General features: G+C 41.4%; 1 protein-coding gene across 1 annotated transcript; it reads right to left on the bottom strand.

The window, feature by feature from the left end:
• Positions 1-13,874: 13,874 nt before the first annotated feature.
• On the bottom strand, positions 13,875-18,105 carry LOC310644812 (protein NKG7-like; the record flags this gene model as incomplete). The annotated part of the gene is made up of 5 exons (XM_083370120.1): positions 13,875-13,885; positions 13,984-14,118; positions 15,399-15,548; positions 16,461-16,705; positions 18,092-18,105. 5 exons carry the CDS (start codon positions 18,103-18,105, stop codon positions 13,875-13,877), a joined length of 555 nt encoding a protein of 184 aa, XP_083226246.1.
• Between the last annotated feature and the right edge of the window lie 8,779 nt (positions 18,106-26,884).

Below are 26,884 nucleotides of genomic sequence, written 5' to 3'. Positions count from 1 at the left end.
ACTCAGGATTCGACCCGCCAAACTGCTGATCTTCTGATCCACAAGCTCAGCATCCTAACCCACTGAGCCACCGCGTCCCTTACAAACTCAGAACATGACTAGAAAGAAGTAATTAACAATGCAGATAATAGAAGAAAAACTAGAGCAACCGGATCCCAAGATGGAGGATTTAAAGGAAGGAACTGGCCCACAACTCAAGACAACTGAAGAATTAGATGGAGTGATAATATTGAAAATGGAAAAGGCCTCTTACAAATCAAGAATTCAGAATATATTTGAGGACAAGGAAGAAGCTGTTAGGACAACTGTGGGAAATTGGAGAAGGAGGAAGGCTGTTTAGTGAATATCAATGGGTTTGTTCTTCAAAAAATATTGTAACGAAACAGTCTTTCTTATCCCAAACAATATACACAAAAGCAGAGGAAAAAAATACTTGATGATTCAAAGGCCCTGACTGGAAAGTTAGTTGGCATAGGAAGAAAGCTAGAGTAAGACTGAAGAAAATAGAGGTTCTGATCCACTAGATAGGATACTCCATTATTAATTAGATGGTTGAACATGGTAGGGAATAGATAATTGTTAGAAATTGAAGTATTACTATAATTAGAAATGTAAGATTTGTAATTAGAATATTAGATCTTGGTATGAGAAGGGAAACAGGAAAATGCTATGAAGTTTGAATACAGTAAGGGAAACTTTTGGTCACCTAAATATAACTTACTCTGAAATTACAAACAATATAGACATTTTGAATACTGATGGGAAATTAAAATTTAAAAAAAAAGCAAAACCTATATGGATGTTAAGTGCAAATGCAATTAAGATATGTACTGGTTAGAAAAGTTACTTAAAACTGACACTATTGATAAATGTACCAAAGATGTTTATATTTAGCTGATAACAATAAGAATTGTATTTGCCCGGCATGGGAAAATAGGTATTACTGGAAGAAAAGAGGAAACGGTTTGATGGTATAATATTGGATTTAGACTAAAGAAGTTAATGAATATCGCTGAATTAGTAACGGACCCAGACAACAGGTTGTTTATAAAATATTTGACTGTAAAACCAGAAAATTAAGAAAATATTTATGTAAAAAAAAGAATGCTTGTGTTCTACTCCCAAATACTATATATTAACACATGTATCACTTCCTTTAAAATTTAAAGGAAACCTTATGAGGTTTGTTTCTTGCTGAATTTCTTAATCTTTGGCTCGCTGAGATCTTAAAACAAATGCAACAGCGCAGCCAATGCAACAATCACTGCAGTTTGAATCATTAAATTTAGCATCTAGAAATACATTTTATTTATTTATTAAGTTTATATCCCTAGAATCTGTTCCCTCCCTTATTATTAGAACTGTTCAATTCAACAGTAAAGAGATTCATTGCTCTTCAGTCTGATGTTTTAACCAAGCATAACCAAACTCTGAGTTTTTAGAATTGACACATGTTCCAAACATTGACTGGAAAGACACTGTGTCATGGAACTCAGCATTGTTAGAAAGAAGTGGGGCAGGTGGAGGTGGGAGACTTTTCTCAATCCACATGTTCATCCATCAACTTTATTCCTGACAGGAGGGGAACAGGAGATGAAATATGCAATAAGCAATAGCCCACTTTTGAAGAAGGCACAGAAGTTTCCATCCACATACTAGCGATACTTATTTAAAGATAGAGGGGAAAACGTAGCACTAAAGCAGCCCTTTTCTCCAGATACCCAGAGTGGGTTTGTTCTTACACAACTTTAATTACAGAGGAGTGGGGTGGATTGGGTTGGCTCTCAACCTCCCCCTCTACACACACACACACACACACACACAGAGAGAGAGAGAGAGAGAGAGAGAGAGAGAGAGAGAGAGAGAGAGAGAGAGAGAGAGAGAGAGAGGCCAGACCTTCTGTGCTTCTCTATATTTAAAATCTTGTAGTCATGAACCCCTTTTATGCACTGGATTTAGTGAGTGTTACTTGCAAAAGGATATGCCCAGTACAGTTGGCTAGTTTTGAAAGTAGACTGCAGGAAGTTTCTCTGATGACAAGAAATGAGAGCTGAACCAAAGTTTCATCTTCCCAGTTTATTGTGGGAAACCTGGCCACTCTATTCCCCCGCGCCCCCTTTAATCCTACAAGGTAAGATCAGCCCTAGAAAGAGGACCTAGATCACCAATACTGCTTGAGGGTCAGAGTTCCTGGGGTCAGGTGGGGGGCAGGAGTGAAATCACGCCTATCTAATACTAAAAAATGTCCATATTTAATCTCAAGAGAATGAGGAAGGATCTCGACAAATCTCCAGGTCTTCAAGAGAAAACAGAAGGGAGAAATAATGCAGACAGAAAAGATACCTTTAGCCAAGAATGTAAGTTCAGGATCCAACTAGAAGAGTTGCAAAACCCAACAACTGCAGCTGCCCAGCCCCCTACATTACTTATTTGCAGTGCTTTTTTTGTAAAAGAAAAAGGTGCCGGAACTCACACATGTCATACAACCCACCTTGCCTACCCTACAAGGTTCCATCCAAAAAAAGGTGCCGGAACTCCGTCCTGAGCATTCTATGACAAAAAAAGCCTTGCTTATTTGTATTTTAAACTTGGTTAAAGTTTGGCGGCTGTTTGGGTCTAGCTCCTCTGCCAATAACTTTTAAAAGACAAGATAATATGTAGTAAAAAGATTTAATTATGGGATGATCCAGATCTTTATCCACAGAGTCCGATAACACAGTAGCTTGAAAATCTTTTCATCAGGAGAGAAGTCAGAAGCGTGCTTATACCACCAGTGCAAACCGAAAGTTAAACCGAATGTTTTATGAACAGTTTCTCTCGAGTGAGTGCAGGAAGTCTGCACTTTGTGTTTTATAGAGGACCCTGCTTCCTGGTTTCACCTAGAAACAGTTACACAACATCACAGGTGTCCTCTCCAAATTACTCCACACCCAAATGAATAGTAGACCATATTTCCTTCCTTAAAACAGCTCTTTTACTCACTCATCCACCCTTAGACAGAAGAACAGAACATTTTATTAATGTTATTCCATAACTTCTTGGTGTGCCTTCAATCCTTGAGGATAACAAGGATTAAAACAATTGCGGCAACAAAATGGTTTGCAGAAGTGGACATAAACCATTATACATAGCTTTGTTCAGATACACTTCTGTAAATGCCCCTTGTCTCTCATGCACACCTAATATATAAGGAGTTAGATGTGGACTGCTGGTTAGATGTGACCGCTTGCAAGACAGAAAGACCTGTTGAAATGAAAACTAAATCCTTTAAAATAGTGGCCCCTTTTCTGTTAAACAATGTTATGGGATATTTTAAATTGTCAATATTTGATTCAGCTCTACCTAGTTAGAGAACTGACAGAAAAGTTCATAGGACATACTTAGTATATTTTCAAATGAGGTACAGGAAATACTGTAACGGTGACCTCATTCCTAGTATGAGGCTATGTTTTATCTAGGCAAGACAACCAAAGGGGTGGGGTGGGGGGCAGGAATCATAACAGGAGCTCAACTGAGCTGTCCTTGGTGACTATCATGGCTAGTTGGACAGGATCACTGGAAAAGGATTCGGTGCGTCTTCATCAATAAAGCACCTGATGGGAAAAGAGAAAGAAATTAATTTCAGACTAAGCCGAGACTCAGCCAAACTAGCTCTAATTGTTTACAAAGAGGAAAGTTCCTATACTGGGGATGTAACTCCCTACACACTCACACAACTCTGGAAGCACCCCTGGTGCTAGCATTCATCCCCTTGTGACATTTAGATGCAACGCAAACTTGCTTCCAGCAGAAATCCAGGGATTCCTTTACATCCCTGCTCAGTTACTGAACACAGATTTTGTTTACTGCTAAAATATTTGCTTTGGTTGCTGAGTTGTTTTCTCATTATTATTCAGCTTTTACTAAATGAATACCTAGTATATATATATATATATATGTGCTTCTGTACTCCTTTCACTCCTGGTTGAATTCTTGGCTGATTTTTTTAGAAGCTGCTTCACATGTTTATTTTATTCCAGCTGTATTTTTTTTTTGTTTTAAAATATGCTGGCTTTCATTCCTTTTTGTTTGTTTTATCTATATCTATATCTATATCTATATCTATATCTATATCTATATCTATATCTATATCTATATCCAGGGCTTTTTTTCTCATAGAACGCTCAGAACGGAGTTCCGGCACCTTTTTTGGATGGAACCTTGTAGGATAAACAAGGCGGGTTGTCTGATATTTGTGAGTTCCGGCATCTTTTTCTTTTACAAAAAAAGCACTGTCTATGTCTATATCTATACAGTATCTGTATCTGTATCTATATCTATCTATATCTACATCTATATCTATATCTATATCTATATCTATATCTATATCTATATCTATATCTATATCTATATCTATATCTATATCTATATCTATATCTATATCTATATCTATATCTATATCTATATCTATATCTATATCCATCTATCCACCTACCCATCTATCTATCTATCTATCTATCTATCTATCTATCTATCTATCTATCTATCTATCTATCTATCTATCTATCTATCTATCTATCTATCTGTGTAATATCACCATCTAGGTTTTTGCATCTATCTTCTTTGGCCCTGTTTCATTTTAAAACAGGGGTCTTCAAACTTGGCCCTTTTATGACTTGTGGACTTCAACTCCCAGAATTCCTTAGCCAGGCATGCTGGCTGAGGAATTCTGGGAGTTGAAATCCACAAGTCATAAAAGGGCCAGGTTTGAAGACTCCTGTTTTAAACCAATTGTACGGTGCCTGAAGTTCTTATCTTAGAAAAAGAATGTTCAGTGCTAAGACAGTTGTAATTCATCTTCCTCCCTGCAATAGTTAAAAATTCTTTATTCTTTAGTTTCATTTCTCTGTATGGTCTGTTTTTCTTTGGTGGACATTCTCTCTAAGCAGTTGGCCATCACGATGAGCCCAATCGGATGTCATGGCTCACCTGTTATGATGAACATTGGAATGCAAGCCCACGCCAGGCTGTAGGAGGGTCCAAAGATAATTAAATGTTGTGCATAAGGCCTGCTGTTCTTGTATATATATGTGAATATACACATGCCAAATAAGAAGAGAGTACCTAGGGCCAGATAAAGGAGGAGAGAGAAAAAAGAAGAAAGTGATTTGCTTCAAAAGAACGTTACATATACTATTTGTTTCCTTCTCAGTTTTAAAAGCCTTGGTGGAGCAGTGGGCTAATGCCTCCTTAAGTAACACCAGCTGCCTGCAATTAGTGCAGGTTCGAGTCCCACCAGGCTCAAGGTTGACTCAGCCTTCCATCCTTCCGAGGTAGGTAAAATGAGGACCCAGATTGTTGGGGGCAATTAAGCTGACTTTGTAATAATGCCGCTTGGGGGTGTGTGAAAGCCCTAATAAGCAGGCATATACATAGAATGAAGGCTACTGCTAAGCTTGTAAGCCACCCTGAGTCTTCGGAGAAGGGCGGGATATAAATGGAATTAAAATAAAATAAATAAATAAAATAAATAAAAACACGGGCATGTCTGCCCAGCTCAACCAATTCTGGCTGGCCGATAGCAAGCTTGATCAAACCTAACCAAAAGGACACAAAATCGCAGTACACAAGCTGATAAGTAAAAAGAAAATGGTGGTCCAAACAGAAGTGATGTCATCCTCCAACTGGGGTGCCGATACATCAAATCTCAAAGTCTCAGAGGAACCGACATGCCTTCCATTCATAAGAACAGAACAATAGTCCTGCCAGATCAGGGCAAGGCTCATCGTGGTCCAACTTCACCACGACCAAACCAGGGTCAACCAGATGCTTGTGAGGGACTTAGAAGCAGGACATGAAGGTGAATCTTTCTCCTGCCCTTGTTCCCCCGCAACAACATTTGAAGGTCTGCTGTTTCCTTCTGAGGGGCAAATGACATGGACTTTGTAATTTGTTAGCTAACGCAGTTGCTTTGTATTTTAGAGAGCCTTTGTGGCGCAGTGGGCTAATGCCTCCTTAAGTAACACCAGCTGCCTGCAATTAGTGCAGGTTCGCATCCCACCAGGCTCAAGGTTGACTCAGCCTTCCATCCTTCCGAGGTAGGTAAAATGAGGACCCAGATTGTTGGGGGCAATTAAGCTGACTTTGTAATAATGCCGCTTGGGGTGTGTGTGTGAAAGCCCTAATAAGCAGGCATATACATAGAATGAAGGCTACTACTTCAGACCACCAAAACTGGACAGGGAACGCCCATTCAAGGGGACAATTTATTGTTTAGTTGTGTTTCCACACTTTCACCCCCATATTTTACATTGTTAATTTTACTTTTCTACAATTAACTTGTCTGTGGCTCCTTTGTGTCTCTTTCAGACTTCTACCGTATGGCCCTTGGTCATAAAACAGCCTTGGTGGAGCAGTGGGCTAATGCCTCCTTAAGTAACACCAGCTGCCTGCAATTAGTGCAGCTTCGCATCCCACCAGGCTCCAGGTTGACTCAGCCTTCCATCCTTCCGAGGTAGGTAAAATGAGGACCCAGATTGTTGGGGGCAATTAAGCTGACTTTGTAATAATGCCGCTTGGGGTTTGTGTGAAAGCCCTAATAAGCAGGCATATACATAGAATGAAGGCTACTGCTAAGCTTGTAAGCCGCCCTGAGTCTTCGGAGAAGGGCGGGATATAAATGGAAATAAAATAAAATAAATAAAAATAAAAATAAAATAAACATAATTACTTTATATTTTGATTTGACTAACTTTTCCCTCTTTCAAAATGGCGATAAGGTTTTATTTAAAAAAAAAAACATTAGACTGCAATGTAGGAAAACTTCCTATCCTACGGCTGTATGGGTTGAATATGCAGATAGCTTTTGACACCCTTAAACTGAAAAAATAAAGTGACAGAGGGATGGCTGGATGCTATTTCCTGGTGAGAAAATGTTTCTTAGCATCAACTGGCATTTGGTTATTTCACTTCAAACAACCTTTGTGGCTGATTTGCCATGAAAAGGGGGGGTGGGGTTACTTTTATTGTGGCTAACCAACTTTCCTCTTTCATATTTTCTTTGTTAACTATAAATGGGGATGTAAGCTAAGGATCGGGGTTTCCTCTTTGGATGAGAGGAATCCCTTTTGTCTGAACAGTCTGATAAATTGTAATAATATGATCTCCTTGACTTGGTTTGTCTCACTGGAAAATACACATGCCGTGGCAGGAGCCTAAAAAGTGCCATATTTCGTCCTTCACTTCTGGAGGTCACACCAAGCTTCAGTGTTACTCCAGGTTGGGAGCAGCTTGCCTTCAAAAACCACCTCAAGAATAATTGCTCATGACTTCACCCAATCCACTTCACAAGGTTGTTGAAATTAGCAGTTATCACCACCCACAGGTTCATGAAGTGCCACGGGAAGAAGAGTTTCCTATGGCACATTCTAAATCACTTTTACCTCAGCTTTACAACGGGGTATCCTTCAAGAGAGAAGGACGGGCCTGCCAATGCGGTAAAATAAAAATGGAGGAGCCACAAGCCCTTGTTACCTGCTGTGATGCTGAAGATAGAGGACAGCCAGACCACAGAGACTGATTTGACTTGGGTACGAATGAAAGAGAAAGAGACACAGCACCAAGCCAGGAAGCCACAGATTGTTCCGAGCACCAGGAAAGTCCTGGTAGTGTGGACAAACCATGCTGGGAGCCGGGGAGAAAGAGGACAGGAAAAGCATTAGGCAGTGATGGTACAAAGATGGATGGATTCTCTTTAGCCCCAAAAAAACAGGTTAGAGAAATACGTTAGCTGCGAAGCGATGTATATGTTGTATCTTTGTGGTCTTTCTAGCAGGTTGTTTTCTTGTTAGCGCTTTTCGCAAAATCGTGGCAAATTATAACAGCAAAAAATAACAATGAAAAATCTATGCGCATTCCATTAGAATTGTGCATTTAACTCTTAAATACTTAACAAAGCCCAAATGTCCGCACATCTACCTACAGTCAGTAAATAAAAGTAAGAATAAAAATAAAAATCCAAGCATATTAGTGATGACCAGGACTTAGGGGACAGTATCAACTGTGAATACGTGCAGATGGCCCCTCTCTCTCTGGCCACTTGCAGGCTTATGAATGCAGGGTCATGAAAGGACAGCAATGAAAATGCTCAATATTCTAACCCACCTGGGAACATATGGTGTCTTGGGGAAACACCCAAACCACCAAAAGGGAACATATGATGTCTTGGGGGAAACATCCAAAAGGGAACATACTAGCTATTTCTGCTTTCTTCCTTCTTATCTAGAGTGTGCCAGCCTTAAAGGGCGAAGTCTTTATCTTATGTGTGTCAGCTTTGCTAGGTGAATTGCTTATGTAATCAAAGTAGGTATAAAAATAAGGATTTTCTGCTATTTGGGGCTTTTCGTCTCTTTTTAGAGAAGCCCGTCTTTGTTCAGCTGAATAAAGATGTAAACCTTGAAGGCAACTTCTGGATTCCTGTATTTTTGTATCAACCAAAACCTCAGAACCTGCATATCGTTAGCTCTGGATATCTAGATTTTTATTACTATGAAGGAGAAATTGAAATACATCACTGAACTCCTCAAAATAACGATAGTCTCCTTCATTGCTAATGTATTAAAACATTTTCTGAGGGCGGAAATGGGACCTGGAGAGAATTTGAACCTGAGAGATTCATTGCATAATATTCAACGTGGGTAGTCTTACCTAGGTTAATTGGATAAAAGTCACAATTTGGATCTAAGCAAATACTCCAGAGACCCCCATGAAGCAGACCGTGAGGCGTACTTTCTGTCACCCAGTAAGGGGTGAACAAGGCAATCAGCATCAACATTAGACTCGCAGTGCAGAAAATCAGGCTGCTGCACCAGAGTGGTTGCATCAAGAAACGAAAGTTAGTCTGAGAATACACCGATATGGTTGAGATGGTCCTAGGAAAGAAGGGATGTGAGTCATTATTCACATTTGTGGTGGCACATGAGGTTAGAATGCTGGGCTGACAATATCCTGACATTTGAGCCCCTTTGTTGCCGCAGAGTCAGGCGCATTTCCGTCTTATGGTTCAGCTGAGATGTGTTTGAATATTAATAGCTCAGCTTGGCAGATGGGCTGTCGGTTTGATCTCCGAGCTTGGAGAGTTGGTTGCAAAGGATTCATCTCCATTTTGGAGGGGTTGGGGGGACATCTTTAGTGTGCTTTGAATTGAGCTCATCTGTCAGAGCACTGGCCTTTAAATACATTTTTGTGGGATGTAAATTGGTGTGGGTGTTATTTGTCCGGATGTTTCTGCTCCAGCTGCTGCCAACCCAGCAATTCCAAAGTGGGTGACCTCAGGTAGATACTGTAAATGGGTATCACTTCAGTAGGCAACTTCATGGGGATGCCAAAGGAGCCCCCGATTGGACATCCCCCCCCCCCGGGCAACATGTCACTGGCAAATCCTTTCGCCTCGGAAGCACTTTGGTGTTTCCAACATGGAAGTATTTGTATCCACATTTGTTGTGAAAGAGAAGCTACAGAGCAAAAGATATGGCCAATGGAGGTGGACCAAACCCTGTCCCTGGAATTTGTAGAGTACTTCTCAGTGGGTGAAAAGAGAAACAGGGGTCTCCCTATTCCAGAAAATTGATGAGGAAGAGGAAGTCACCACTGATTTTTAGGTGCCTGATGGGGGTATCTCCCACCATCACCACACTTGCTTTCCATTACTTAAATAAAGACTTCCAACTTTACAATGCCTTGGTAAGGCCACACCTAGAATACTGCATCCAGTTTTGGTCACCACGATGTAAAAAAATGTTGAAACTCTAGGAAGAGCACAGAGAAGAGCGACAAAGATGATCAGGGGACTGGAGGCTAAAACATATAGGGAACAGTTGCTGGAATTGGGTATGCGTAGTTTAACGAAGAGAAGGATGAGGGGTGACATGATAGCAGTGTTCCAATATCTCAGGGGCTGTCCCAAAGAAGATGGAATCAAGCTATTCTCCAAAGCACCTGAAAGCAGGACAAGAAGCAACGGATGGAAACTAGTCAAGGAGAAAAGCAACCTAGAACTAAGGAGAAACTTCCTGACAGTTGGAACAATTAACCAGTGGAACAACCTGCCTCCAGAAGTGGTGAATGCTTCAACACTGCAAGTTTTTAAGAAGAGACTGGATAGCCATTTGTCTGAAATGGTGTAGGGTTTCCTGCCTGAGCAGGGGGTTGGACTAGATGACCTCCAAGGTTTCTTCCAACTTTACTATTATGATTATGATTATAAAGCCTAACGTATGTGCTGAATGGAGAAATTCTAAACTGTTAGGTAGGCAGATAACAGCTAAGTGTCAGTTTGAAACACAAAGATAAAATGGACCTTAGGCTAGCAAACCCAAGTGGTGGCTAAAGTGTTAAAACAAACAGCACAGATGCAAGAGGGCTTTCTAGAAAAGAGGAAGCAGGTACCATATAAGGTAGAAGTTTTTGATAGAATGCTGTGTCAATTTTTGTGTAAGGGAATAACAAGCTGATGTACACTTCATTCTAGGTCCACCTTGTGTGCACCCATGTTCGCAAATACGTGAATAAATTCTTTGCTGCTTTCAAGTTATTGTCTTGAGTAGTTCCCTCTGCTTTCCAACAGCTTCATCTTTTAAGGCAGAGGTCTTCAAACTTGGCCCTTTTATGACTTGTGGACTTCAACTCCCAGAATTCCTCAGCCAGTGTGCCTGGCTGAGGAATTCTGGGAGTTGAAGTCCACAAGTCATAAAAGGGCCAAGTTTGAAGATCCCTGTTTTAAGGCATAGGCTTATTTGTTTAATGACAGGCCACATTTAAAAAAAAAACCACCCAGATATGTGAAGGCCCTTTTACAGGCATCGCTTGCCACTTGTCTTAGTGATCAAAATAGCTCATGTTTGCAAAGGGATCATGCAATCTCCAATATACATATACAAAATACATGTTAACCGCCCTGAGTCTCTGAGAGAAGGGCGGTATATAAATTAAATAAATAAATAAATAATAATAAATACCTCCCACATCCTTACAAGTGGGCAAGTCTACAAAATTAAAACCAAACATAAGCCGAAAGAAGGGAGGGGAAATTAAAATTGTCTTAGCTACCAGTAGAAGGTAGCATTTCTTCTCCAAATTTTATAATGTGCTTGCATTCTTCTTTCTATCCATTCTCCTTTAAATCTCATACATGTCCAACTTTCGTGAGTGGGACAAATGAAAGGGGAATCAATAGCATTTACTTTAGAAGACAGTATGAAGATCTGTGTCCATCAAGTTCTGTATTTCTCCCTCTGGAAATAATGTTGCTTATTATGTAGAATGGAGAATTAAAATTAAAGAGGCCATTTCTCCAGACTAAGGACCCAGCAGCCAAGGATAATGAACAGATTAGCGATTCAGTTCGGTGCCTGGTGGATGCAGAAGATGAGGGCTGATTCTGACTGTGTCTAGAAGAATCAGAAGATGGATTGGTGCTTTATGGTCACAGAATGGTGCTTGAAAAATCAGACCAAGCCCTACCAGATCTTTCACATCAGTTCACAAAATTGGATACCTTCTCATGGACCGTACACCCCACATATTCCATGGCAAATTGTCTGTTCTACATATCCTCCATTTTCCTCTATCATAATGGGTTCTCCTGTTGCCATACCTGTCCACCATATTTATGTTGGGGGTTGAGTCTGGAGAAGCATCAAACCCTTCAGAAATAAATCTAGTTGCCTAGGACACTACAGCTGCTCCAGTCACTGCCAAGCAACATAACACTTGACCAATCAGATTCTTGGAAAATTCTACATGTGGAAATTTAAACCAATCAGATAAGCAACAGGAAAAGTTGTCCTCCACCATTCCGGACAAGTTTGAAAATGCAAATCAGTCAACCTTCTATTCCGAATGAAAGAAAAATTCAGTCATAAGCTTAGAAAATTGAAAAAAAATCTGAAATAAACAGCAGAAAGTTATATAAGACTTCAATAAAATTGGGATATTGAAACTTTTACAAGAAGATATTAGAATCAATCACGAAGAAAAAAACAACTCCTTGTGGGAAATTGATCCTGTTTTGGTTTTTTGTAGGACATTACAAATGTAAGCAACTTCATGATTTCAAAAACTGAACACAAGACAGGATGAGATTTTAGCATAGCTGGCTCAGGAATTCTGGGAGTTGAAATCCAAAACGTCATAAAAGAGCCAAGATTGCCTACCCCTGCCCTAAATATGTTAATCTGTTTTATTTGTATTTGACGTGAACTCAAATGAGGCATGAAAAGAAGTGCTTTTATTTATGATGTTTCTTCCCCAGTCCCTCTTCTAGGGAGCTCAAAATGACATTTGTTGGTTCTCTCTTCAGCTCTCTGTGGCCTTCCAGCCATCACGGGAAGAGAGGCAGGGAGAGAAAGAACTAGGTCCAACATGTCAAGATATGGTTTAATGAATCGTGATTGTTTCAATAAAACATAGTTGACTGGGTTGATGCTCATGTTAAGCCAAAACAAATTACGATTGTTGTCTATGTAAAGAACGCATCAGGACCACCCATGAACTTTATGACTAAGCATAAAGTTTAGCTTTAGCCTACGTCAAATCCTTTAAATATCTCACCATGACAGGGTTGCTTTTCTTTTTTTTTTTGAGGGGGGGGGAGAAAAAAAGTCACTGCATACACTTTAACACTGAAAAATTGCTTCTTTAATTTCAAACAAGACAGGCATGATCTAAAAAGATCTCAAGAAAATCTGGGCGGAACAAAAGAGGCTAGGCAACCATGGGGCAAAATACATAGTTATGGAAGAGTTGATTGACAACCACTAACAAACAAAATCATATTCATATATGTTTTCACTGACAGATACAATCCACAGGTAAATTGATCCCCACAAAGAGATATTTACACGACAGAGTCACATGTGTTTGCACAATCCTCAGACAACAGGGCCTAAACAAAATGGACTCCACTATTCTCTTCAAGATGTCCATTTTACCACCTTAGTTACACTTGTGTTATATGCACTCACTTACACCTGAAGCTAATGTTCCTTCAGCAAACCTACGCATTGTCTAATTCATTTTCAGCTGGAGAAAGGCTGAAATATTGTCTGCCTTGGCTCACCACCACAATATAACTGTACCCTTTTTTGAGGTATTATTTACAAGACATGAGGTATAATTTACAATAGCCACCATGGAGGAGTGTCACGTGCTCCTTTTCTGTCGCTTCCTTTCTAATTTTCTGTTTCAGCCATCTCTGACTCATTATGATAGTCAACAGGTTTTAAATTAGTATGAGCTGCAAGTCAGAACTGGAAACCCAGTTTAAAAGTGAAGAAAGCTCCTGTTTCCCCCCCCCCCAGGTCATAGTTTCTGGGTTGTCCTAACAAGCCATAGTCATTTCCAGTTATCATACAATATTACATGCCAATGTTCTGTCAGTCGGGGAGAGAACTGGCTGATAGCCATTCCTAGTAGCAAAACATGGTCCAATTACATTGGAATAAGGAGAAATGGGATGCTGTCTTCATATACCCAGAATAAGGTTGCATTTGTCCCAGTTCAATCCTCCAGTGCATAATCGTTTCCATGATTATGAAACCAGTAAATGTGTTATGGGTTTAAAGTCTCAGTGGAAGGGCCGATGCCTAGACTAAAGAAATAATGGTTTTTTCAGTCAGCAAAAGTAGAATACCTGAGGGAGAAAGGGAAAAAAATGAATCATATAAGTCACCTGTCAAAGCCGAAGATAGTAATATTTTTATTTATATTTATTTATTTGGTTATTTATTTTTTAAAAAAGTTGCCTGATGCTTAAGTCTTGAAAATTCAGATATTTTGGCCTTCATCTCCCAACTGCTCCAGGCAGCTTGGCTGAAGGGAAGAAACTGTGAAATCCTTCAAACCATTGCTAGTGTCAAAAACACATGGACATTAAATGCAGAAAAGGATAAGATAACTGCAGGACTTCTAGGCCTTCTTAATAAAATAAAATAAAAAAAGACTCACCGGTAATGATGTACATAAGAATGGAGGCCCAGCCCAAGCTGAATGATGTGCCAAATACTACTAAACGTTGGGCGTATCCTGGGGATCTCCTAAGAATGGCTGTAAACACAGACATGGCAACCAGAATGAGGAAACCTAGAGCCAAAAGAGAAGGCAAAGGAAGTGTGGAATGGGAGTTGGAGAGCAACCTAACAAACTCACCCATCAACCACGTCGTCAAGGCTGCTAGGAAGCTGGACTTCATTCTCTCCAGGAAAGAATACCGTGGCTGAACCTTATCCACTGATTAATACTGCAGCCACTGTGGAAAACCTCTCCTGTTCACCAGCTCTTAATTGAGATTTTGCCCTGGGACAACAGAACTAAAGGACCACCCAATCTAATTATCCATCAAGCACAGGGTCATCTATATGAGTAAGAGTTATACCATAATAACCAAACAGGAGGTCCAACAGCATGTAGCCAGGTGACTTGAACTATCTACCAAGGCCAAGCTACGTCTCACTATTTCTTTCTGAGCTGGAACAGCTGGTCTCTCTCCAGCCTTGTCCCTTTGCATTGTGACCTTAAAGGCAGGGGAGGGGGAGAGATTGTCTCTTTTGCTCCCTCTTTTTCATTTGTCTGAGCGACTTTGGGAAGCAAGCACTGCCTGAAAAATCCCCTTTTGGCTTTAGACAAGCAGTCCAACAGCTGGAATAATTGGAAGAAATACCTGAGTTCACCCTTAGGGCATCCTTCATGCAAAGCACAGGTCCAGCCCCTGAAGAACAGCGTCTGTGTTTACAAAGTCCCTCAAATAAGGGCCGAGAGCTGCTTCTGATGTAAGTTCCAAAAAGATGCACAAACAAAGGCCCTTCCTGAAAGTTTTGTCCTGAGACTCTATGGAGATTCTTAGTCACCCAGGTCATGGTTGTCCCAAAGGTGCTTCTTCAGGAGGTAACTGGACTTTCTTGTTTTTCTTTGAAGACGTTTCGCTTCTCATCCAAGAAGTTTCTTCAGCTCTGACTGCATTCCTTTAGAGAGTTCCAAGAAGGCTCCACACCCATTGGCAGCACTCAGGTGGCTTTGAGGACACAGAAGAACCACCAAGGAGCTTCAACGACTCTCGAAAAGAAGGCAAACGGCCAACTGTCTGCAAGGAGTATAAATCTTTCCATTCCCCCACCATCCAGTCAGAGTTGAAGAAGCTTCTTGGATGAGAAGCAAAACGTCTTCCAACAAAAAACAAGAAAGACCAGTTGCCTCCTGAAAAAGCACCTTTGGATTTTGTCCTGAGACTGTGCAGCATCCGCAGAAGTACATGATACCAAGAAGAGACCCAGCTGCTTTAAAGAGTTGCAAGCAAAGGCTATTTTTGCACGCTGTGCCCACTCAAAAACGCCTTTCTGGAATGAGTCTAAAAGCTTTCTACCAACCTGCACTGAAGCTGAAGATGGCGGCTGCTTTGATCACCGATACGTTGTATAGCTTGTTACGTTCAAAAGAGATGCAAATGAAAATCAACCCTATGAAGCCACAGAAAAGGGCCATCAGCAGGAAGGTGCGGGTAACATGGATGTGCAAAGCTGTGCCCAAGAAAAGAAAGAAAACATCAGTGTGCGTGGGCATGTGTAACTGCTGTCAATGCTGCTAACATCGGATGTTTTTGCATTGACAACAGATGGGAATCTAGCCATTTTCTTCCTTTTGCTTTTAGAGTTAGATAATTTAATTTAATTTAATAATTTAATTTAATAATTTGATTTCTATACCGCCCTTCTCCCAAAGGACTCAGGGCGGTGAACAGGGCAATACACAATAAAAATCGAATACAAAAATTAAAAAGCCATTAAACATCATGCCCATAAAATCAATCCATATTAAAATTAAAACTAGTTTTAAAAACCCAACCCCATCCCGTCAGACCAGGCCAGCTTGTTCAAAAAAGAATGTTTTGAGATCGCGCCGGAAGGAGCGAAGGTCGGGGGCCATCCGGAGCTCAACCGGTAAGCGGTTCCAAAGGTCTGGCGCGCCCACAGAGAACGCTCTCCCCCTGGGGGTCACCAATCGGCATTCTTTGATCGGCGGCACCCTGAGGAGGCCCTCTCTGTGGGAGCGCACTGGACGGAGGGAAGTTGATGCCGGCCGCAGGTGTTACCGTAGGTAATCCGGACCCATGCCATGAAGGGCTTTGTAAGTCATAACTAACACCTTGAACCTCACCCGGAGAGCAACCGGTAGCCAATGCAGCTCGCGGAGCAAAGGTGTAACATGGGAGTATCGGGAAGCTCCCAAGACAACTCGCGCGGCTGCATTCTGCACAAGTTGGAGTCTCCGGGTGGACCTCAAGGGCAGCCCCATGTAGAGAGCATTACAGTAGTCTAGACGAGAGGTCACGAGCACATGAGTGACTGTGCGCAAGGCATCCCAGTCTAGATAGGGCCACAACTGGCGCACCAGGAGAGTGGAGAGATTAAGACGGAGTGGAGAGATCGTACCTAAGAGATTAAACTGGTACAGGTTGCATTTTGGATCTAAGCAGATGTTCCAGAGTCCACTATGAACCATGCCTCTGTGAGTTGTCTCCAGTACCCAGTAAGAGGTACTCAAGGACATATATTCCAACAGCAGACTTCCAGCTGAGCAAACGCCACTGCTGATCTTCAGGGGTTGCGTCAAGAAAGACAAATTTATCTCTAAACTGGTGATACTTGTTAACGAAACTGCAGTGGAAGGGATTTCTCTAGATGGAGGATGAAGAAAAAGACTGTAAATTTAGAGTCATTATGATTGTTTCTAATTTATTTTTTTAAAAAATTCCTGATTAATGGTTGTTTGGAGGAAAGTCTTGGATATTGATTGCAAGATCTGGTAAAACATGGCAAGGATCTCCGATTGTAGTCCTAGGACCTAGGCCTAGGCTGTACTGAAAACATTCCTCTGAGATTTCTTGTTCCACGTGTTCCCTCACTTAGGAGTAAAATGACCCAGTAGGATTTTCCAAAGCACCAGAAGGCAAGACAGGACAATACAAGTCAAGACAAGACACCATGGATGGAAATTAATCAAGTGAAGCAACCTAGAATTAAGGAGAAACTTCCTAACAATGAGAACGATTAACCAGTGGAACAGCTTGCCTTGAGAAGGTGCTCCATCACTGGAGGTTTTTAAGAAAAGATTGACCTGTCTGAAATGGTATAGGGTTTTCTGCTTGAGCAGGGGGTTGGACTAGAAGACCTCCAAGGTCCCTTCCAGCTCTATTTTGATGGATTTTCACTGATGGAATTGTGAGGCTTCTCGTTGGAAGGCCAGACTGGAAAAAGTCATCAGGCAGACAAGAATCTAGCAACTTTTGATCAGGATTTTTTATCATTGAAAAATTAAGAAGCCATTCTGAAACACTTATTATTTTGAAATATTATCAAATGTTATCTGGTTATGGTGAAATTGAATGTATTTTTTGTGCATCTTTTTTTTCCTTTCCAAGCTATGCAACAGACTGGATGGGTTCCTATTGATTTCCATCATGTCTGTTTAATAATAGCCAGGTCTAATATTGGGTTGTTTACTTCTGACCACGTGACAGTCAACTTTCAATGAAAGATGAGATCACTGCATTTTTAGCTATGAATGGACACATACTCAAGACCTCAGGATTAAAGATGGCCAGGGAGTTAAATATGGGCCCTTTTTATCCCTTTGGAACCTTTCCCCTGCTTCCATTAAATTCCAAGAGAAGAATTTTAGACCTGGTGTAAGCATCTCAAGGGATGTGGTGGCTCAGTGGGTTAGGACGCTGAGCTTGTGAATCAGAAGATCGGCAGTTTGGCAGGTCGAATCCTGAGTGCTGCATAACAGAGTGAGCGCCTGTTACTCATGCCAGCTTCTGCCAACCTAACAGTTCGAAAGCACGTAAAAATGCAAGTAGAAAAATAAGGACCACTACGGTGGGAAGGTAACAGCGTTCAGTGCGCCTTTGGCGTCTAGTCATGACCACTGGCCACATGACCACGGAGACGTCCTTGGACAAGCGCTGACTCTTCGGCTTTGAAACGGAGATGAGCAGCGGCCCTTAGAGTTGGAAATGACTAGCACGCATGTGCGGGGGAACCTTTACCTTTACCTTTACCTTATCTCACCCATGCTGATGGGTCTCAGAGAAACTAAGCAAGTCCACATCTGTTTAGGGCTTGAATGGTTGGGATTCCTGACCAAAAAAACATGATACGAGGAAAAATCAGGATGGAAAATACCATTGACCGGATGCTGAGGACCCATTCAAATTTGGTACCATTTCTGATTTTATTGCACAAATTTCTTGGAAATTATCTTCTTTTCTAGGTTTCTAGAAACTGCATCTTTGCAGAGTGAGGTACATCCTGGCATTCATACAGATGAGGGGAGGAAAAAAAACTAAACATCTGTTTGGTTCAGTCTGGGTTCAGGCTGGCTGGGGAATTCTGGGAGTTGAGATCCTCACTTCTTCAAGTTGCCAAAGTTGAGAAACGCTGTATGGTTGATGCTAAGTTCATTGATTGATGTTTTTACTGTTCATCCTATCACCATACGTCTAAAATACAGTAACTCCATTTAAAAACAAATGTTATTGATCGTGAAGCCTGTAGCTGTTAACCAATCTAATACCGTAATTTGAATTGCAACTGAACAAACATTAAATCAAACTATATGCCAAGGGTTCCCAACCGGGGGTGCGAGACGATATTCAGGGTGGTGCGAAAACTTGGGTTTTCAAAATTAGAGTGTATACTTATAATCCTTTGCCTTTATTTCAAACTTTTGTAAGGGGTGCGAGAATATATCAGAAGCGTTCTAGGGATCCGGGGCATAGAAAAGGTTGGGGGCCGCTGCGATATGCACATTTATCCTTCCTTTCCACTTGAAAAGTTTATTATTTATTTATTTATTTATTTATTAGTTTTTATAAACCGCCCTTCTCCCGAGGGACTCGGGGCGGTGTACAGAGGAAGGACGAAGAATACAGACCGAACAATAAAATAATAAGAAACACTAATGAACACAAACTGGGACCCCAATTAACGCTATCATGCCAGGCCAGCCTGCTGGAACAAAAAAGTTTTTAAGTCACGACGGAAGGTACGGAGGTCAGGGGCCATCCGGATTGCTTCTTCTTTATAATAATTAACTGAACTAATTTATGCGAACAGACTTCAACTACATACAACCTCTAACTTTTCAAATGGGAATGTGAAAATCTGCAAAAAAAAAAAAAATTAATCACAAATGCAGCGATTCATTATTTCCGTGGATGTTTTATGGCGCAATCTAAGAACCACCATTATACTTTCCTCGTGTTGTTATATGAATGGGGGAGGGAAGAGGACAAAATTCAGGTCAAGATGTCCAGTTCTTTTTTTTTCTTTTTTTTAAAGGCCTTACCCCTTTCTCCCTCCCACAACAGGTCCAAACAGCCACACCTTTCTGCCATTAGGGGTAGCTTCTCTCCAATGGAAGCAAGGATGGAGAAACAGCAACCTCTTCTGAAATCAACTCGGTTGCCGTGGCTACCACCGCAGCTTTCTAGACTACCATGGAATCTGCACTTCCGGCCAATGAGGTTTCTGGGTTCTTCTTTCTTCAAGAATTCTGGCCAATTAAGATTGATGTTGTGCAAAAAGGGAAAGAATGTTTTGTTTTGCCTGTAATTTAAATGTTATAAACTTCCTTGTGAAGAAACTGAAGCCTAACGAGAAGAACTGAAAGGGTTGAACAGTTTTATATCCCTTTCCTTACAAAGAAACTTCTGTAATTGCAACAAACCTCCGGAAGTTGCTAAATTACAAAAAAAAACCACCCCAGTATCTATCTTCCATCTCTTCTCTATCACTATCCTATCTATCTATATCTATAGCTGTCAAATCTCTGTACCCATCCATCCATATCTATCTATCCCTGTGTATACTTTTTCTCTCTCTTGCTATCATCTATCTAATCATTGAGTTTTTAATTGTCTTTTAGGTGATCTACAAATGAAATAAACAGTAGCTAAATAAATAGCTACGGAAAGAGAACTGATCTCATAAAAATAAAACATTGCTCTATTAGGTAGGGAGATGATCTCATATTTGACTTCCCCAGGATTCTTGTTCGCTCATGCTGCTTTGATCATGCTAGTTTGTTTGGATAAATAAAATTAGGTAAATAAAATTGAACCTTAGTTTTATCAGCTTTCTTGAAATGCCCACCCTGACAACTCTGCTCAAGTTTAAATAAATGTGCCCATGCCTTGTATATTAAAGGGAACAGCCCATCTTGCTAACACAATGCCAACTTTATTGCAACAAGTGACAAGTTATCAGAAAAAATTCACATCTTCCCCTAGGGGGAAGCAATATTTTACTATAAAATATTTCAAATCACCGCTGATGCTTTTCTTGGGTTTTAAAACCCACACTCGCCATAGAAGATATACAAAAATGTTTTAAAGCATTCTAAGCTACTTTAATTAACAGTCATGAACACAAACAGCAAGATTAATGCACTTAGATATACTAGACAGACATCATGATTAAAATAACATATCCATCTCTGTGTGCAAAGAAAAAAAGGTATGGATGTCCTTTGCTAACCATTTCTCCCATACACTGAAATGATACTATCTTTGAAATTATGTAGTCTTGAAATTTGCATGATGGGTTCAAGCTTCTGTGCTTTAAGATGATAAGATGTAATACGGGTTAATCTCTGGATTCAAACCAGGTAAGACTGTAGTTTAAAAGTCATGGATCATTTCTACAGAACCCACAAGGGGTATTTTGTAGAAGTCACCCATGGATATGGGTCAGTAGGATGTGTGCATGGAGTCAGTAAGATGCTTCTAGTCTAACAAATTGCCAAATTAAAAATCCCAGCAGTGATGGTTAACACAAGCTGAAGTAGCTTTTCATTGGTGATATCTATTAGAACACCCAGACTAAGGATAAATGATGTGACTAACGTGATTCACCTTTGCTTTTTCCATTCTCTTCAAATAGCAAGGTTAACTGGTTGAATATGGGTTGTGTTTACTGGGAGATATGCCCATAATCTAGCCTATTTTGGAAGGACATCAGGTGTATCTCTATGTCAGAAGATAACACAGGTTGCGAATAATCTGTAAAACAAGACATAATAATCACAACCTACCTACACTGGAATCAAACTTCTATCTTAACCAGTTAAACAGCTCTGAACTTCCAGAATTGGAAACTCTTGGAGAAATTTCCTCCAAGATCCCAAGTCTGTAAACTAAACAGGATCCTCCTTTTCCCCTCTTAGCTAATCTCCCAGTCATAATCTACTCCAAAAGTTTCAATTCTCCCTCAGATGCACTCTTTGTAGCCTCCTCCTCTTCTGGTTTAGATTTCTCTTCATCAATAATGATGGTCAGATCTGCAGAACATTCAGAACTTGACTTCTCCGGGACATCAGAATAAAGACTCTGGAGATAATGGACAAATCTGCCATTCTTCCTCCAATTGGAGTCAGATGTGGTGGGTTCCATCTCAGCAGATGTAGCTGCCTGGTCTTGGGAAACTGACTCGGGAAGAGGAGAGGTTGCCAGCATCTGTTTGGTTAGGTCAGTAGATGGAGCACATTCTACATCATAACTCTCTCCTGCTTCGGAAGTGTTCATTTCTTTGCTCTGAAGGGGAAAACACTCTGGAGCACTGGAGGTTTCTTGGCTACTCTTATACTCTGCCTCCCAATCTTCACTTTTATCCTGGCCAGTTGTACTGGTCATCTGAGCAGCTGCAGTATTATCTATGAAGTTGGCCGGTTCTTGTGGCCTTTGGTTCTTCTGCCATTCAATCTGGGCACGGGTCAAATACCTTTGGCCTTTGGAGTCACCGCACACCTCTGGCCAACCATTTCCATCTCGCTTCTTCTTAATGTTCAGAGAAGGTTCTCCAAATGACGTGGCTTCCCTTTTTCTATTCAGTGAGCCTGAAGACCAAGGAGTTGACTCAGCCAGGCTTTCCCTGGGGTGGCTCCAAGATTTCCTGAAATCCCCCTGCTTCCCTGGCCAGTTGTCCCCTTTCCGATACCTCCCACCTTCATTTCTCTGCCTCTCCTTCCATCCCAGTGGGGACTGGGTTCGTTTCCATCCCCTTGCCGGATCTGCTTGAGTGGATCCAGACCAGTTCTTCCCGTCGTTCCATTGGGCAACCTTGACCCATTGGTTGTTCTGTCTGTCTGGGATTCCAGTGCTCAATCGGCCATCAGAGTAACAGCTTCTATTAGCTGTTTCGTCACGGTGAGGTGTACGAGGGAACCAGGTGTAAGGAGCACTACCAGCAGCATTGTGACAGGTGGGGCGGCAGCTGGTACAGCAGCTCCCAGCTTGTAAAGCAACTTGGCCATGACAGGCAGGGACAGATCCTTGCCCATTCTGAACAGGTAAGGGAGCCAGGGCATTTTGGGCCCCTTTAGCAGCACTGTTAAGCAAGAAGTAGAGGACATCTAAGCGTACGGGCACCGTTAAGGAGGACAGGTTGCTTGATGATGTCACATGTCCCAAGGAGTTGGGATGCTCAGAAGCTCCAGATGCGGACATTTCCTTGGAGGATGACCCGGATGGCATCAGGATTAGCCTTCTCTCAGGAGTCTCACCATTAACAGGCTGCTGATTCTCAGCCATAGGACCTTCTCCGTGATTCTAAAGCCACCGGGTGACACAAAGGCTATAGGAAAAAGGAGAATACAAAACCAACGGTCAAGGAAACTACTCCTTCAACATGTTTTCAATACCTTTGGAAAAAAAAGTTTCTTCTTTTTTGCTTTTTGCGATCTACAGAGGAAAAAGTCTTCTGAACAAAGCTATACATCCTCCTCCTGCCATCTGCGGCAGGAAACACACAGCGGCAGACTCTTAACCGTCACACAGACACCTCCAAATAACATTAGGAAATGGAAATAACTTAAGTCACCATGTGGTTTATAAACTATTCTTCTTTCTCCCCTCCCCACCATTACAGGTTAATCCTCCATTTACAAGAGTTCACTTAGTTCAGTTACAAAAGCATTGAAAAAAGTGACTTGTGACCATTTTTCACACTTACAACTGTTGAGGCATCCTCGTGGCCCTGCGATCAAAGTTCAGATGCTTGGCAACCGACTCATATTTATGACGCCTGCAGTGCCTTGGGGGTCACATGCTCCCCTTTTGCGACCTTCCGACAAACAAGATCCATGGGGAAACCAGATTCACCACCATTTACAAATTTAAGAACTGCAGTGATTCACTTAACAAATGGGGTGAGAAAAGTCATAAAATGGGGCAAAACTGACTTAACCAATTTCTCACTTAGCCACATCAATTTTGGGCTCAACTGAATTTCTAAGTGGAGGATGATGTATGGTTTCCAAAAAGACAGCAGCGTGTGTGTTTTTACCTCCAACAAGTATCTTCAAGAAGGACGGGTTGGGGAGAGAAAAACTTCCTGCTTCAAATTCCGAGAAGCTGCTTCCAGCTCGTGTTGAAAATAGTGACGCTATTTCTGGCACGCCTTCTCTTCTCCACGTTTATTCTGAAAAGAAGTATCATTGTAAGTAGATCGATATATGTAGGAAGAAGGTTTGGCCTAGCATTTATACTGCATGCCCTTCGAAGAATCACTGCTCATTCTTTAGGGGAAAAAATGGAGTTGCACTTTAACACAGTTCAACATGTCCGTGCAAGCTCTCTGAAAAGAGACTAGCCAGGTTCATACAACAGGTTGAAAAAGATTAGCGGGTGCATTAACCCAGCATTTCCCAACCTTAGGAACTTGAAGATGCGTGGACTTCAACTCCCAGAATTCTGGGAGTTGAAGTCCACGCATCTTCAAGTTCCTAAGGTTGGGAAACGCTGCATTAACCCAGTGTGGTAAACTTAGATTTTAACCTTATTTGCATTTGGTACAGTCCCACACCTTTTGTCTAATGGTGGTGAAGGGCTTTGTAACTGGAACAAAACCAAATTGTCTGGCCTAACTATCGCTGTTGTAATCAGCATTTGCATCAGGGATAAATTTCCTGGAAGTGTGGGAAACATGTACATGGATGGGATGTACTGGAAGAAGGAGCGTACAGCAATGGTGAATGTCTTCCTTATGATGCAATGGCTCTGTTGTCTGACTTTCACTGGCTCAGAAAGTTTCTAAAGCAATGCTACCAACTTTCTAAGGTGTGGCCCATCTGAACGCAACACTTCTGCCAGTGTTATGTTTATGTTCCCACAGCCAGGACTCATTTCGATCGAAAATAAAATGCTGTTTCCTCCAGAAGCCTCCGCTTGAGTTGCCTGGTTAGACTTTTAATGGTATCTCAAATTTAAGTAAGGGCCAGGGACCTTACAATGGCTTGGGGCTTTTTGGTGGGGGACCTCTGGGAGTTGAAGTCCACACATCTTAAAAGTTCCCAGGTTTGAAAACACTGGCCTAGCCTATGATTCAGAAGATCAACACAGAATACAGGATTTGTACCCTGGTATGCCTATTACGCAAATTCAAAATCAAGTTTGTACTTTTCACGTGCTTCTGGATGGCTTCTGGAGATTATCCATCAGCTTTTTTTATTAAGAGAAGTTAACCAACATTCTAAGGTATATTGTTAGCCTATTCGAGATTCAATAGGGCCATAGTCATCTTCTCTGAAATGTTCCATTTAGCTTATGAGTAGATTTTAGTGGGATATTCTTATTAGCATGTTGTTTGTAGTTATATTAAGGGGGAGTTAAAGCACATTATGAATTTGGTTAATTGTATATTATGCATAATTTTTATTTAGAATATGATTATTGTAACTATAATCCTGTATTTAGCTCTGGGAAGGGGGGGGGGAAGTGGGGGGGTTTGGGGTGGGAGGGATTTGGGGATATATTGTAAAATTTTGTTTTTGTAAAACTCTTTAATAAAAAAAAGTCATCTTCTCTGAAATGAATGAATAGGAACCAGTTGTAAACTGATTGCAGAAAGCCAGCACCTCTTCTTTCCAGCGCTGTTATTTACTGAGAAGGCCAACTACATGTAGTCGACTTACTCCGTACTTAAACAAAAAAAAACCTCCGTTATCTGGCCCAGTTAAGGGCAGCCTCTAGGGAGAGCTATCAAGTCCTAAGAATCAGCGTTATTTTTTTTTCCCACAAAGCTGAAATTCTCGCCCCTACTCCACCCCACCTCTTTCTTATATTGCACTGTCTAAGATCAATTGAACTACAGCTCCTATGATCCCCAGCCAAAGCTTAAGGCAACGCATATACGGGACTGCAGCATAAGCCAGTTTGGGGAGAGGCGGATCTTTTACGCATCGGGGCGAGGTTTTTTTTTTCTTTTTTTTCCCCTTGCCGGTATTACGGGCCGAGGGTGGGGGCAAAAGAATTTTTTTTTCCTTTTCAATAAAAAAAAAAAAAGAAATTTCTCACGCTCTCCACTTTTAGACAAGCTGGTCACGCGTGGGCTTCTTCTGGCTCTTTGCAGAGCGACCGACCTCGATTTGCTCCAGGAAAAAGCGCAAAACTTTTGGATAAGGGCGTGTCTAGAGAAAGGGGCGGGTGGAATGCTAAAAGAGCAAAAATTTATAGGAGCGAGGAAAAAAAAGAACCGGTTCTTTGCTGCGTTTTTCACACACTTTCGTTTTCTATTTCTCTCTCTCTCTCTCTCTCTCTCTCTCTCTCTCTCTCTCTCTCTCTCTCTCTCTCTCTCTCTCTCCCCTCCCCCTCCCCCTCGAGATTCTTCTTCTTCCTCCTTCCAGGATTGCCAAGGCTGGGTTTTTTGTTTGTTTGTTTTTTATTGAAAAGTTTTTCAATACATTTTATCTTTAACAACCCCTCCCCACCCACCCCCTTCCCAGCCCTACCCAACCCTCCCCCTTCCCCCTCCCCGACTTCCCAGAGCTAAATACAAGGTATAAAAGTAAAAACAATCATAAACAACCATATGCTAACAACAATGAACTATTAAATCTATCGCACTTTAGCTCTTATAGAGCAGGGGTCTTCAAACTTGGCCCTTTTATGACTTGTGGACTTCAACTCCCAGAATTCCTCAGCCAGCAAAGCTGGCTGAGGAATTCTGGGAGTTGAAGTCCACAAGTCATAAAAGGGCCAAGTTTGAAGACCCCTGTTATAGAGTGACTACAAGCAATACAAATATCACATTAATACTTATTCAAATGCTAAATGAAACTTTTTAGTCCCATATTTATTCTGGATATAATCAATCCATTTTTTTCCACTCCGTAATATAACGTTGTTGTGAGTGGAAGGCTGGGTTTTTAAAGTCAAGATGTGTCCGTGCAGATTCTCAGCCATCCAGGTCATAGTTATCCTAAAGGTGCTTTTTTTTTTTCTTCTTCCCCACGAGGCAACTGGACTTTCTTGGTTTTTTTCTGGGAAGGCGTTTCGCTTCTCCTCCAAGAAGCTTCTTCAGCTCCATTCCCCACCATACAGTCAGAGCTGAAGAAGCTTCTTGGAGGAGAAGCGAAACGCCTTCCCAGAAAAAAAACAAGAAAGTACAGTTGCCTCGTGGGGAAAAAAAAGAATTCATTCTCTAAATGAATTGTTGCAAGCAGTGGTGGGATTCAGATAGGGGAACAACCGGTTCTCTGTGTGGATGCTGCTTCCGGAAGTCCGTTCTGGGCCTGGGCAACAAAAAAATTAGCTACTGGTTCTGCCGAAGTGGTGCGAACCGGCTGAATCCCACCACAGGAAGGAAGGAAGGAAGGAAGGAAGGAAGGAAGGAAGGAAGGAAGGAAGGAAGGAAGGAAGGAAGGAAGGAAGGGGTAGGATTCAAATATGGGAACAATCAGTTCTCTGTGTGGATGCCACTTCCAGAAGTTCGTTCTGGGCCTTGGCAACAAAAAATTAGCTACTGGTTCTGCCAAACTGGTGCGAACTGGCTGAATCCCGCCACTGGTTGCAAGT

This window comes from Vipera ursinii (assembly GCF_947247035.1).
Source record: "Vipera ursinii genome assembly, chromosome: 9".
In the NCBI taxonomy this organism is placed as follows: domain Eukaryota; kingdom Metazoa; phylum Chordata; class Lepidosauria; order Squamata; family Viperidae; genus Vipera; species Vipera ursinii.
The sequence above is the reverse complement of the archived record's forward strand: the minus strand, read 5'-3'. Positions and strand labels throughout refer to the sequence as shown.